The sequence below is a fragment of the Emys orbicularis genome, chromosome 13, assembly GCF_028017835.1.
Source record: "Emys orbicularis isolate rEmyOrb1 chromosome 13, rEmyOrb1.hap1, whole genome shotgun sequence".
NCBI classification, from domain to species: domain Eukaryota; kingdom Metazoa; phylum Chordata; order Testudines; family Emydidae; genus Emys; species Emys orbicularis.
In genome coordinates this window covers 41,237,696-41,253,457 of record NC_088695.1, presented here as the reverse complement: position 1 = coordinate 41,253,457, position 15,762 = coordinate 41,237,696, and the positions used below count along the sequence as shown (strand labels likewise).

At 44.0% G+C, this 15,762-nt stretch overlaps 1 protein-coding gene across 1 annotated transcript in view; it reads right to left on the bottom strand.

Moving 5' to 3' along the window:
- The window catches only part of RAB11FIP4 (RAB11 family interacting protein 4), a 211,036-nt gene extending 196,105 nt beyond the window's left edge, over positions 1-14,931 (bottom strand). Inside the window, exon 1 of the mRNA XM_065415832.1 lies at positions 14,779-14,931. Within this exon, the coding sequence (XP_065271904.1) occupies positions 14,779-14,931 (153 nt within the window). The remainder of the gene's footprint in view (positions 1-14,778) is intronic.
- Between the last annotated feature and the right edge of the window lie 831 nt (positions 14,932-15,762).

Below are 15,762 nucleotides of genomic sequence, written 5' to 3'. Positions count from 1 at the left end.
TGTGGACTGGGCACAGCTACATTTGGGAATGGGATTCTATGGTGGGATTGCTTGCAACAGTAGGGGACTGGACACTCTGAGCTAGGAGGTCCCTTCCAGCCCTATGTTCTACATTTCACTTAGTTTGTTGCACTATATATGGCACTGCAACTGTACTGTAGATTCAAAGGAGACAGGAACAGTGCTCAATTGCCATACTCTTATGTTAAGCAGCCCTATCAATGGGACTAGTCAAGGGGAATAAGGATATCACAGTCTGGCCCTTACTAGAAACGTTTCACCCTCCTCCTCTGAGACAGGTCAAATCCAAAAGCTTCTCTTGGTATAAGGTGGCCATTTCTAGAGTTGTCTTGGGGTTGTGGTTATTTGGAAGTGCCATTTGCAGGGATGGAATCTTACATTTATATGGAGGGAAAGAGGAAGAGTTTGCCCTGCTGACCAGCTGGAATGTGGTAGAATCCTCGGGTCAAATCACGATTCCCACTGAAATGTACTAGAATTTCAATAGTGATTTCAGTGGGACCAAGATTTCCTGGGGGGCCAATTTCTGCCACTCTTCCTCACATTGATGCCGCTCGTAGTCCCACTGAATAGCGATGACAAAATCTGCCCCTTGCCATTTACCCTTTCGTTTCCTGGGATCCCTTCCTCCACATTCGAGTATTCTTTCCCCCGGATTATGTATTTAGCCAGTCTTTGAGTGGCCTCCATTGAATTTTGATTTAGTGCTTGGAACCCAAGCAAGTTCTAACAAGGAAACACCTATAACAACTGTACTGCAGCTTTCTACGGCATTATAGTTCCCAGTAGCAACGTTGATATAAAATGCAGAGTTGCTGTCTTTACTGTAGGATACTGTAATATTTTCCAATCGTGGAATAGACTATTGGATTGGGATCAAAGAGGAAACAATGAGTAGAGGCTATTTTGTCCCTCTCTGTATCCATCCTCTTGTCATCAGATTTTCTGACTGAAATAGCTCTAAACTCATAGCTGTTGCAGAGATTAGCTACCATGAACTACTGGTTGTCATATGGTTTAATTAGGTAAAATATGTTCTTTGAGTGAGCATTTAGTCACTTGATATGTAAACAATGAAAACAACAATATTTTGCTACAGAGATCCTGAAATCTATTAATAACATGCAAACAGTAAGAAAGCTGTTTGTGTACGCTTTTTTTTTTTTTTAAATCAGAACAACAGAAGTGGAGTAGGAAAAAAAATCATATGTTCAAAAGACTGTCTGGATTGTGTCAGGAAGGGTCATTTCACTGTGATACATGGAGCTGCAGCAGAAACTGGAAAGAAAATGATTTGTGTGTTTCCACTTCCTCGTTGCAAAAAATAAAATCCACAACAACCCAGTGATTGCTGATGCTCAGAACAACCCAGAGGGAGGGAAGAAAATATGCAGTAGTAGGTGTCACAGCAACAGAAGACAAATAATGGTGGGTTTCCAGGGCTGGGAAATTATGAAGAATATTATTGGTGAATATAAATCATAAAAATAAATAAGCTATTTGTGGCTTGGTGCATAAATAAACAGAAATTTTCAGAATTTTGGATAAGTAAATGTTCCAAAATCCACCAGTTCTTTTATGGCAAAGTAGCCAAAGCAAGGAACAAATGAATGTGTGGTGATGGGCTGAGATATGTAGCTGGAACAGACATACATAACTAAGGAAATAGAACCATGTCTTAGACACCAGAAAGGCAGCAATAGAATGGTAATTATACATGATTAACATGGCATCCTATTAGGACTACAATACGCATACAGAGCAGCATGCATTTAATTGTACTGTCATATTGAGTCCAAAACACCATCCAAAGTTGTATTGCTAAAGCAAAAGGAATATTAAAGATAAATTAGCATGGTGGTTAGAAAGCATAATCATTTAGATAATACTAAAATATAATATCCTGATTCCCAGCCCAGTGCCCCATCCATTAGACCATGCTGTCTCACAGGTATTTTGGATAAGTATTTTGTCTGTGCATTTAATTGCCGTCACTCATTAGGAGGCAGAGAGTGCTGCAGAACTAAACTAAAAATCATGAGTTACGAAGGACTCTTGATATTTTTGTTTTTAATCGCACTCATTTATAATCACAGGGAAACGCTCTCTTTCCCTTCAAGTGAGGCCCTTTAATTACGTTTTGAATGGCAAGTAATTGAGATGTATTATACAGTGCTTTTGTTTATAGTCACACTGCTGTTATAAAACCAAATTCTATACGACCAGCGATTGTGTCTGCCACTTCCTATTATCTACCTAATCACACCCTGGACTGAGTTAGCTATGTTGCCACACACAAATGGGTATTTATTCAGCAACATCTGCAGGTATCGAGGCCTGAGAACATACCTCTCTCAAAAGGAACTGCAGTTTAAACACTGCTATGATTTCATTTGTAGTTCCTGCATAGATGAACAAAGTTAAAGTAGTCTTATGAAGTTAGCCTACCTTACAAAGTAAAAATCCAAGTTTCTAACGTGCTCATTAATGTTTGGCTTTGGAATCAGATGCCATTAATGGGAAACACGGCACTGTTGATTGCACAAGGAATAATGAAATCATTTTACTTCGATGAACATTGTAAGGGAATTAAATGTGTGTCCGCTTTGTTAGCCTGAAAGGCTTTCTGCAGGTTATCAATGGGTTGTGCTAAACTGGAGATGACAATGGAGCCTTGAGACCATGTTAGCTTCTTCTAGCATCCAACTGGAAATTCTCCTGTATCCCCCAAACACTGCACCTTTCCTTGCACAATTTTGCATAACTCATTTTTCAGAGCCTAATCATATTAGAGTGGTAAAATCCATATGCACTGGAAATTTGAATACCCTCCAGAGTCGCATGAGCAAATTTCTGGAGAACACCAACACACGTCACACCTGAAGAATACTAGTTTTTAGGGCTGTCGATTAATCGCAGTTAACTCATGCGATTAACTAAAAAAAATTAATTGCAATTAATCGCAGTTTTAATACACTGTTAAACAATAGAATACCAATTGACATTTATTAAATATTTGGGATGTTTTTCTAGATTTTCATATATATTATATTCTGTGTTGTAATTTAAATCAAATTATATTATTTTTAATACAAATATTTGCACTGTAAAAATGATAAACAAAAGAAATAGTATTTTTTAATTCACCTCATACAAGTACTGTCGTGCAATCTCTTTATCATGAAAGTGCAACTTACAAATGTAGTTTTTTTTGTTACATAACTGCACTCAAAAACAAAACAATGTAAAACTTCAGAGCCTACAAGTCCACTCAGTCCTACTTCTTGTTCAGCCAATCACTAAGACAAACAAGTTTGTTTACATTTACAGGAGATAATGCTGCCCTTTTCTTATTTACAATGTCACCAGAAAGTGAGAACAGCCATTTGCCTGGTATTACTTTTGTAGCCGGCATTGCAAGGCATTTACATGCCAGATATGCTAAACATTCGTATGCCCCTTCATGCTTTGACCACCATTCCACAAGACAGGCTTCCATGCTGATGACACTCGTTAAAAAAATATGTTAATTAAATTTATAACTGAACTCTTTGGGGGGAAATTGTATGTCCCCTGCTCTGTTTTACCCGCATTCTGCCATATATTTTATGATATGGCAGTCTCAGATGATGACCCAGCACATGTTCATTTATGAAGACTTTCACTGCAGATCTGACAAAACGCAGAGAAGGTACCAATGTGAGATTTCTAAAGAATGCTACAGCACTCGACCCAAGGTTTAAGAATATGAAGTCTCTTCCAAAATCTGAGAGGGACGAGGTGTGGAGCATGCTTTCAGAAGTCTTAAAAGAGCAACACTCTGATGCGGAAACTACAGAACCCGAACCACCAAACAAAGAAAATCAACCTTCTGCTGGTGACATCAGATAATGAAAATGAACATGCGTCGGTCTGCACTGCTTTGGATTGTTATTGAGCAGAACCCGTCATCAGCATGGATGCATGCCCCATGGAATGGTGGTTGAAGCATGAAAGGACATATGAATCCTTAGTGCATCTGGCACGTAAATATCTTGCGACGCCAGCTACAACAGTGCCATGAGAACACACCTGTTCTCACTTTCAGGTGATGTTGTAAACAAGAAGTGGGCAGCATTATCTCCTAGCAAACTTGTCTGTCTGAGCGATTGGTTCAACAAGAAGTAGGACTGATTGGATTTACAGGCTCTAAAATTTTACATTGTTTTATTTTTTAATGCAATTTTTTGTACGTAATTCTACATTTGTAAGTTCAACTTTCATGATAAAGAGATTGCACTACAGTACTTGTATTAGGTGAATTGAAAAATACTATTTCTTTTCTTTTTTTACAGTGCAAATACTTGTAATCAAAAATAAATATAAAGTGAGCACAGTACACTTTGTATTCTGTGTTGTAATTGACATCAATATATTTGAAAATGTAAAAAACACCCAAAAATATTTAAATAAATGGTATTTTATTATTTAATAATAATAGAATCGCTCAGTTTAACAGTTCAAATTATTTAAACACGATTAATTTTTTTAATCGCTTACTAGTTTTACATTTTAACAGCATAGACTGAATCTAGCATGAAGAGAGAGAGAGAGAGAGAATCTACATAGAAAATATCCAGTCTTGCCAAGCAGCTGGGTAATTAACCTCCCTAATTTCAAGCCGTACCTCCAACAATGTATAAAATGGAAGCGGCATTGGATTGTATTTGCAGGATCTACATGTTGAGGTTTTTCTCAAGTAGATTTTGCATTTGATCATATGACCACACAATGCCACTGTAGCTATATCAAAGATAATCTCTCAAGGTAGCTCTAAAGCAGATTTATTTAAATAAAAAATTCAAGAATGACTATTAAAACCATGTGTCTTTTCTCTGGTTTTTAACAAAAGCCTACTCATTGTGATCACTGGCATAGAGTATTTCAGAATACAGCAATAGCTAATTCTTAAGTGTGTGTGTAACCCACTCTCAGTGCTTGTAGCTCTGAAATGCATTCCTATTACATAACAAATTAGACTTGTAAGTGCACAGCAAACCTTACATTTCTCCTCATTACAGTGCTGTAGCAAACATATGATTAACAATAAGGACTAAGCCTACTTTATGTCACCTGGTTGGAAATACATGGTTGGATGTACCAGTAGGTTTGTTTAAAGCACACTGCAGTACTGGCTTGCATTGAATTAGGAAAGCTACTGCAACTGTACCTTGACTAATCCAAAATCCCTTAAGCATCCGAGCGTACCGTTTTCAGAGTAGATTTGTTTCCCCTACCCAGTCAAAACGATATTAAATATCTCGTCATTAGCAAATTACTTTAGTGAGTCAAAATGTGCACCAGCCTAGGTATTTATAAGAGAACGCTGTTGCATGGGAACTGCCCTTCTGTCCTCAGCATGGCTGGGTGAATATTTATTTGTTCTTTCAAGAAGTATTTCTCTGAAAAGCAGAGCACGAGGAAAGTGGTAATTCTTTTCTGCTTCTATCATCAGAATAATACCACCCTTTGGTCATGCTCTAATACTTTTCCTTTGAAGTCTCAATGTTACAAGTCTTATTTTCCATATTGGTAGGTGCTTATTATAAGGCTACAGCATACATTAAACTATTTAAAGACATGGCTGGATTCTGTTTTCAGTTACACTAGTGTAAATCAGGAGGAATTTCATATACCTCAGTGGTTTAATTCTAGATTGTCACCAGCATAGCTCAGAGAAGACTCTAGGGACGTAGGTGCTATGTAAGACCACTTCTGCAATGGAGAAGTGCTTTTTGTACAGGAAGGCCATTACAGAGCAGTTCTTTACAGTAGATCCTCCGCTTCAGTGCATGACCTCAACAGATACTCCTAGATCAGAGCAGTTATTCTCAACCTATTTACCATTGTGGGCTGCATATGCAGCTCTCTATGTGTTATGTGTGCCACATCCATACAATACGTATATACTATCTCTATGGCCCTGAGAATGTCACACGGGCTGCAGATATATGCCGCAAGCGGCCTGCAGGTTGAGAACCACTGCCCTAGAGGCAGGGCCGGCTCCAGGCACCAGGCAACCAAGCTGGTGCTTGGGGCGGCACCTGGAGGGGGGCGGCGCGGCGCTCGGGCCGCCGGGGAGAGTGGGGCCACAGCCGGGCTCGCTGCCCTCCCCCCGGCGCTCTGGCCGCCCTCCCCGGGGGGAGAGCGGCGAGCACCTGCCAGGGCTCGCCGCCCTGCGCTCTGGCCGCCGGGGGGAGAGCCGAGCCCCAGCCGGGGCTCGCCGCCCTCTCACCGCCCTGCCCCCGGCGCTCTGGCCGCCGGGGGGGGGGGGAGAGCCGATCCCCCGCCGGGGCTCGCCGCGCCCCCGCCGGGGCTCGCCGCCCTCCTCCCAGGGCTCTGGCCGCCCTCCCCTCCGGCGCCCTCCCCCCGGCCGCCGGGGGGAGAGCGGAGCCCCCGCCGGGGCTCGCCACCCTCGCCCCGGCCGCCCTCCCCTCCGGCGCCCTCCCCCCGGCCGCTCGCCGCCGCCCCCCGGGCTCCGCCCCCCCCCCCCCGCGGGGGGGGGGGGGGGGCGGCCGGAGGCTTTTTTGCCTGGGGCGGCAAAAAAGCCAGAGCCGGCCCTGCCTAGAGGATCGTTTGAGAGCAGATCAGGATGGGATAAGACGTGGCATGACATAGATCCAGGGTTACAACCTACGGTATGGGTGTATGTGCAAGGATCATGGCTCTAAGGAGCCAGGGTAGGAGATATTGGAGGGGCAAAGAAGAAGATTCCCATGCCCCCATAGTTTGATGCTTTGCTACACTCTATTGGTCTCTATATGCCAAAGGAGAAAGGTGCAGATTTGCTCTTGGGATTCTGTGTACATCTGGCCTGATGCTGCTCTCACATTCACCAATTCTACACCGTTGAAACTGACTCCAGTGGAGTTACTATCAATTCACAACAGTATAATTGATAACACCCTACAGGTTTTTATTCGCTGCTGAAGTTCCCTCTTAAGTGCAATACTGTTTCTATCCTGGCAAGTATTTGTTGATCTTAATATTACGCACACTGCTGTCTAAGTATGAACACCTGTGCTTTTAAAAAAAAATGCTCCAAAAGGTGATTACTTCTCTGAAAATAAATAGTCAACATGTTTATCGTATTTCACTTGTTGCTGAAAACTGAATGTACAGTTTAAATAGAATCTAGTATTATGAAACATTAACTGGCAACAGACTTGTAAAATACACACTTTCACATAACCCCTTGCCAGGAACCTGAGCACATTGAACATGTAATTTGCAAGGCCTCTAGACACATCAGCTGCAAGTGCAACTATTTTCTAAGTAACAAGAAATCAGATGGCAAACAACTCCTGGCTTTTTCAGTGCTAGAAGTGTTTCCCCAACTAGTGATTACACATGATCCAGCCATGGTATTTAAAATGCAGTGTGTTTTCCACATCTTTCTTCACAATCCCTGGTGAGTGGGCATACATTTGGCAGGCTGGCATTTCCACTCCTTATGTAACAAACTGCTCAGCAACATGGAAGTTTCAATAACAGCTATTTGCAGGGTGGGTTTTGCATGCAGTCACCAAGAACAGAGCCAGCATTGTCTAGCGGATAGACAGGACACTGCACCAGGATTCTAGAGACCTGGGTTCTATACCAGGCTCAGCCACTGACCTGCTGTCTGACCTTGGTCAAGTCATTTCACCACGGCTTTCCCTTTTATTTAGATTTTTGGGGCAGGGACTATCATTATATGCGTGATTGGGGCCTCTGCATGCTATTGGAGTATAAATAATAAGAATTCACTGGTGAAAGGGTTACACTGTTTCTCTTTTAAACTATTCTGCATTGCAGCTCTCAGGTGTAAAAGAGAAATGTTACTTCAAGTTAGGCCATCGTGTAAGTGTTGCATGTATTAAACCAAAACTCAGTAGAAATGTTTCCATAATAAAAAGCAATCCAATGAAAACAGTTGTTTTTAAACCAACAAATATTGCCTTGCAGCATTTGAAACCTCAAGCACTGTATCAAGGAGAAAAAAGAAAGTGGCACTGACTATAAACAAAAGTGAAACTGATGTCATGGATTTCCAGCATCCAGAGCTAAAGGAAAAAGCAAGCTCAATAGTGGAAAAGTGACAAGCAAACTGGAACTTTAAACTTCTTTTACTTGTAATAATCTAAGGGGGACATTTTCAAAAGGCACAATTGGGCACCGAATTCCCATCAGTGCTTTTGAAAAGCCTCCCACCCTCCACTGTTCCTGGTCTCATAGACAATAAATGTGTCTGTTTGCAACATATGGTTTTCAGTTGACAATACCTCCTTAAAAACAACAGCTATATGTAATCTTCCTGCTCTCACTGAAGCCAGTGAAAATTTTGGCTGGGAGAGGCAGCAGGGTTCGGACCATATGTTGTAAAGTACTTGGGGAGCCTTTGGGTTAAAAGCACCATGTAAATTTAAGATACTTAGTATTATTTGGCCCTTGATGTTTAATATGAATTGCTCCCTCCTGTATGTATTAATATCTATATTACAGCTGCAGCCCCTATGGGCCTCATCACGCCAGGTGCTAAAAACTAAACCCTGATCACACGAACACTTATGCACATGCTTAACCGTGAGTATGAAAGTAATTAAATTGACTTCAGTGAACTACAATAAGGCCCCAATCCTGTAATGAGCCCTGGCTGGGCGCAGAGGTCCACTCGCATGGAATTCATTGCTAGATCAGGGTCCAGTGACCCTGCCTCTATAGAGCTCAGAGCCTAATTTAAGACCGTGTATGAAATCAAAGCAATACTTCATAGACTCATAGACTTTAAGGTCAGAAGGGACCAATATGGTCATCTAGTCTGACCTCCCGCATGATGCAGGCCACAAAAGCTGACTCACCCACAACAGAATCTTCCAGCCTGCGACCCCTGCCCTATGCTGCGGAGGAAGGCGAAAAACCTCCAGGGCCTCTGCCAATCTACCCTGGAGGAAAATTCCTTCCCGACCCCAAATATGGCGATCAGCAGAACCCCGAGCATACAGGCAAGATTCTACAGCCGGACCCTCATTTTACCCGCGATGGCCCGTTAATGCCTATTTGACTAAAATCACATTATCCCATCAAACCATTCCCTCCATAAACTTATCAAGCCTAATCTTGAAGCCAGAGAGGTCCTTTGCCCCCACCGTTTCCCTCGGAAGGCTGTTCCAAAATTTTACCCCTCTGACGGTTAGAAACCTTCGTCTAATTTCAAGCCTAAACTTCCCCACGGCCAGTTTATATCCATTCGTTCTCGTATCCACATTACTACTAAGCTGAAATAATTCCTCTCCCTCCTTGGTATTAATCCCTTTGATATATTTAAAGAGAGCAATCATATCCCCCCTCAGCCTTCTTTTGGTTAGGCTAAACAAACCGAGCTCCTCGAGTCTCCTTTCATAGGAAAGGTTTTCCATTCCTCGGATCATCCTAGTGGCCCTTCTCTGTACCCGTTCCAGTTTGAGTTCATCCTTTTTAAACATAGGAGACCAGAACTGCACACAGTACTCCAAATGAGGTCTCACCAGCGCCTTGTATAACGGAAGCAGCACCTCCCTGTCCCTACTAGAAATACCTCGCCTAACGCATCCCAAGATCGCATTAGCTTTTTTCACAGCCACGTCACATTGCCGACTCATAGTCATCCTGCGATCAACCAGGACTCCGAGGTCCTTCTCCTCCTCCGTCACTTCCAAAGACTTCAGTCAAGCTAGGGTTTCATCTAGGGTGTATAGCAAAGAAGGAGTGGGGTAAAAGTTGCTGCAATAGAGAGTTTTAAATAGGGCAATAGAAAAACAATTTCATCATCAGTGATAGGAGCCATAAAAAAAAAACCAACGTTTAATCATATAAAAGCTAAAAATTTTCAAGTTTCACCTCTGTTATTTTGACTGTGCAGATGAACAAGAGGGCTGCTTATTCCAGGCAAAAGCCTGCTGTTTTGCTGCAAAATTTTGCCTTGGAGCAAATTTTCAGAAAGTTCCTGATCTCTTTTGAATGATAAATTTCATCAAGTTGACCACAAACCAACCAAACTACCAACCACAGAAAGGGTAAAAATGTCATACTATGTTAAATTCTCACAAACGTTGGCAAATAACTCAGATTTTTTCCCTCAAGAATTTGTAATATCAAAGTTTTGCTTGGCCATGGCTACAAATATATGAAGCCAAGGAGGAGGATTGTCAGATTAAGTAGGGCAAGACTGAATTAACCAAGCCAAATTTCACTCTCATTACACTAGTGCAACCTCATGACTATTTGTGCTGAGAGTGTTATAGATAGTGGGGATGCAACAGTGCAAAATCTGGTCCTTCACATGTGAGGTATAAGATACACAGAACTGAAAGGCTAAAATCATTAATATATAGGGTCCAATCAATCTTCTGTTAAAGCCAATGGAAAGATTCCCATTGATTTTAATGGGAGCTGGATTGGGCCCAGAAAATGTAGAATGAAAACCAAAAGTACATTTAAACAATGAATTCTCATGTGTTAGAATACGTTAAAGAGGACAAGGCAGCTCTCTGGCAGCGTCTCTTAGGTTTAATTTAATCTGACACATTGCAGATTTTCCTGCACAATCGTTATTAGGCCCCTATGGAAGCGAGTTTGGGATGGCTGTACTGTTTTGGGGAACTGATTCTTTCTGTCTCCTGAGGTCACCAGTGATACATAGTAAACAAAGTTCATTTTGAATGACACTTTTTTAAACAGAATGGCAAAGTCATTATCCACCCACGATAAGGTATTTACAGTACATCTGCACTAGGATCATTGCCTCTGTCTGCGGTTCCATAGCAAATCTCTCCCAGTGGGTTGCATATCAAATTGGCTCAGCTGACAAGTCCAGAGAGGATTTTTCAAACTGCCCATTCTGCAAACTCTGCCCCTGGGCTCTGAAAGCCAGCTGGGCTTTCCCTGCCTCTTATGTTACTGCCAGCAGTGAAGATCCTGCAGTCAGAAAGGAGCAGGCACGTTTGTCAATGATGCATGGAACAGAATAGCGTCCAGCTTGCTGTCTCCTAGCTAACCTGTCCGTGCCGGGAATAATCTTGTCTTTGTCAGTGAAATGAGCAGACCTGATTCAGCCATCGCTAAATAGCACAGTGCAGTTTGTATATCATCACTTTTCTCAGTCGGGGTCCTAATGCCTTTTCTGATTTTGGACATCCCTGCCCTCCTTCCCTTTTCCCCGTCTTTTCCTCCCTTCTCCATATTTCTCTGCCCACAAACTTCTTCCTCCCTCCACGTGCCTTACAGGTTCCACTAAATCCTCCCCCTCACTGATCGCCCTACACACCCTTCATATTGGTTCCTGCCATGCACGTTCCATATTTCCCTGCTGCTGTTCCTTGCACTGCCTCATGGCACATCTATTTGGCTGAATTCCACTGGGAAATCAATAACTTGATTGGGAGTGGAGGAGGCCATCCTTCTTAGAGCACTCAGTCTGCTCCTCTGATGACCATGACACCATCACTGCATCTGAAATACAGCCTCTTGAAGCATTATGTCAAAGAACCGTGATTACTTAACGTGGGTACTGGAAAAGCTTGGTACTGTCTATAAAATAAGGATCCTGTGAAGTTGGAACAGCTTCAAAACGTACCACAACACACCCAACCCTCCTTAATTTCCTCCTTCTTGTAAACTCTCACCTCCCCCCCCCCCCGCATTTTATTTGGTGATATCCAGCAAGAATTAGAGATGAATCCGAGAAGGCAGTATTATGATCAGGCTCAGGCTTCGGTTGTGGTTGAGACCGAATCGGGGCTAAGGTTTGGCAGCAGATTCAACAGCACTGAAATCACATACGCGAGTCTCATGAGATTTTGGCCCCAAATGGTAATATTTTAGCTGCAGCAACCCAAGCTAGAAAATATCACCAACCCTTCTGGATTAGGAGCTGTCCCAGAACCAAAACTGTAGAGGCAGGGGACATGAATCCACATGCACATAACACTCTAAAATTAAAGGAGTTCAGATGTGAAGTTCTGGTTTGGTCCATCCAAATCTAGCAACAATGTAGCATACCAACTACTGTGGGCTTGATCCAAAGCCCAGTGAAGTCAATGAGAGCCTTTCCAATGACTTCAACAGGCTTCAGATCAGACTACATATACAAAGAGAAATTAAGACAAATTGTAATATGCATGCTACTAAAGATATAGAGGTAAATTCCGTTCGTCTCATCTTTGTAAGTATATTTTTCAAACATTGTCGGTTACAGCTAACAAGAATGCAGTGATGATTACAGGGCATTTCTCATTACCATTCACCCTGTTTAGCTAGACATATGCTGCAGTCTATAATTTAATCTCTTATTTGCATATTATTTATTTTTCTGGCACCTATTCAGTAATCTAGGCCCCTCCCAAAATTCAGAATGCACCATTTATGGTTTATAATTTCCCAATACAATACTTTAGTTCATCAGTCCCCCCCTTTACATATTTCTAATACATTCAGCTACAAAAAATAAAGACATTTTTAAGACATCATCTGATTCAACCTTTTATCTCCAGTTTATTCTCCCTGCCCCCCTCCTAATAACCTGATAAATTTCCATAAATTCTAAAGTCAGAAGGAACCTGATCATCAAGGCTGATCTCCGGCAAAACAAAGGCCAGAGAATTTCACCAACCTTCCTAACTGCCAGAAAGAAAAGGTTATTGATGTAGGAATGAAATAAATACAGTAGTACAAAAACCACCCACAGTACAATGCTTCTTGCAACATGGATTTAAGAATTTAGGCCCTTAGTTTATATAGGAATGGATAACATTTCAAGGGACAAATAAAAACAGAGAGATCAATAGAGCTCACTCCTATTAGTCCTTTCTTCTCCTTATATTACTGGTTACTGAATAATAACTCTAGTCTCTCATTGAAGAAATATTCAACAACAGGTCTATGACTAGATACAAGAAATGGAGCCTCCCGTATCCTCTTTCTTTAATTGAATTAACAAGTCTTGTTCCATTACCAGTGCTGATCCAAAAATTAGTAACTTGATTTGACAGTAACTATGAATTTCTTATGCTTTTTTGCTGTAGTACTTCCTTGGAACCCTTTTATAAATGTATCTCTCTTTACAATCTCCGCAGATTAATTTATTTTACCGCATTTTAAAAGGTCAGAACTTTTCATCCTGACACCAGCTTTGTTTTGTTGTGCTGCTTCCTTTTTTCAAGTGCCAGAGCATTTTGTTATGTGGAGACCCAGAGATGAGGTACCAAATTCTGAAGGGGGGAATCTTCTCATGAAATACAAGATTTCATATCTGGTTAATTTTGTTTGAGATTTCTCTCTTTACTAAATAATTTAAGAGGAACTGTTTCAACTGAAATTCGTGCAATTATTCTAATAAATATTGGGCCAAATTCTATTCTTACTTACACTACTGTAATGCAGTGATAATGGTTCCACTAAAGTAATGGCTCCGCTGAAGCCAGTGGAGTGACTCCAGATTTATACCTGTGTCAACGATAGACTGACTTCGGTCCATAATTCTAACTCACACAGCTTTTCTGTGAGTGTCATTGCAGATTAATATGATGCTGCTAAATGGCTCCATGGGCATTCCAGAACACACTGTGTGTTCTTTAAACACCAGGAAAGCCAAACGGGACTTACTTGTATAAGGAATTATGACAGACCCATGGCAGAGTAACAGGATTTGCAATAAAGGCACTCATTTCGAAGGAGAGTCTTGTTTGTGTAATCTATGGAGCCTATTTTCAGATTGTCCACATAGCTAAGGAGGGAATGTTACCATGCCAGAGAAACCTTTGCTTTCACCAGAACAGTCATGCCTGGCAAAATAACCAAAAACAACAACAACAACAACAAACCAAACAGCAGAACCATCACATCTGTTTGCTAGTGCAGGTGTATTTCTGCTTAGAAAGTCAATGCTGCCATTGAAAGAAAGACCAGTTTTGTAAACAAGGTCAAACCCAGGTGTTTCTGAGAGTCAGGCGGCTATCTGCATCAGGACAAAGGAGCAGGGCAGGAAATAAACTAAAAAAAATATGAGCCTGTCCCTGCAGTCTGATTCAGACCAAAAAATGGGCTGAATTCTGAGTTGCCTACCCCCAACTGTTTATTCGCATGGAAGGGAGTGCAGGGTTTGGCCTGTTTACCTGACTGGCAGCAGGGTGGTATGTTCAAAGACAGAAATCCCAAATATTGACGTCAGTGAAGTTACTCTCCATATGGACAAGAGCAAGAGAACTTAGACAACAGAATCAAGAATAGGTGCAAAAGTGGTTGCCTGCATAAACATCACCGTCCCCCTTGGCAAGAGAGATCTGGAGTCAGATCAGCAGAGCAGTAGCCCCACGCTCCCAGATTGCCTCTCTTCCTCCTCTAGGCTGCAGGAGAAAGTGCATTTCCAGGCAATCCCCTCAGACGTGATTTGACCGAGAGCAGCCTTGCCCTGCGGTACTGAGCGCCTCAGGGGAGAGCCCCCCGCCCAGAGGCGAAGCGCTGGTGACAGGAGGTGGTGGCAGGGGCAGCCCAGGGGAAAGTTGCTGCAAACGGGCAGAGATGCTGCAGGAGCCCAAGGCTGGGGGAGGCTGCAGGTGCAAAGGGAGTGGATGCAGGACGGGGGAGGGGAGGCAGGCGGGAGCTGCCGGGTGAACTGGGGCAGGCAGGAGCCGGGAGCCAGGGATGGGGCTGGAGGAATCGTTGCCCCGCTCGGCAGCTCCCCGCGCCCCCAGCCCCTCTCACCTCATCCCCTTGGCCGAACTGCAGCCCCAGGGCGACGAAATGCTCCACCCGGATGAAGCCGTCCGCATCCTCGTCGCACACGTCGAAGACCTCCTTGAGCTTCCGCAGGAACCGCATCCAGTCGGCCTGTTCCCCGAGCCCGCCGGGCTCCATCCCGGGCACCTAGCGGCAGCCCCGCGCGAGGCGCCAGCCGGCAGCAGCCATGATCGCCCGGCTGCCTCCAGCCGGCGTGTGACATCAGCCAGCCGCGGGGAGGGACCACAGAACGGGGGCGGGGGGGAGAACCAGGGAAGGGGAGGGGAGGGGGAGAACCAGGGGAAGGGAAAGGGGGGATGATGTGAGGGTGGAGGGGGAGAACCAGGGGAAGGGAAGGGGAAGAACCAGGGGAGGGGAGAGGGGGGATGTGAGGGTGGAAGGGTAGAACCAGGGGAAAGGCAGGGGAGAGAGGGGAGGGGGAGAACCAGGGGAAGGGGAGAGGAGAGGAGGGATGTGAGAGGGGAGGGGGAGAACCAGGGGAAAGGAAGAGGGGGGATGGGAGAGGGGAGGGGGAGAACCAGGGAAGGGGAGGGGAGAGGGGGGATGTGAGAGGGGAGGGGGAGAACCAGGGAAGGGAAAGGAGGAATGTGAGAGGGGAGGGGGAGAACCAGGGGAAGGAAGAGGGGGGATGTGAGGGAGGAGGGGGAGAACCAGGGGAAGGGGAGGATGTGAGGGTGGAGCGGGAGAACCAGGGGAAGGGGAGGGGGAGAACTGGGGTAGGGGAGAGGGGGGATGTGAGGGTGGAGGGGGAGAACCAGGGGAAGGGGAGGAGAAAGGGGGGATGTGAGGGAAGAGGGGGAGAACCAGGAGAAGGGAGAGGGGGGATGTGAGAAGGGAGGGGGAGAACCAGGGGAAGGGAGGATGTGAGAGGGGAGGGGGAGAACCAGGGGAAGGGAGAAGGGGGATGTGAGAAGGGAGCGGGAGAACCAGGGGAAGGGAGAGGGGGGA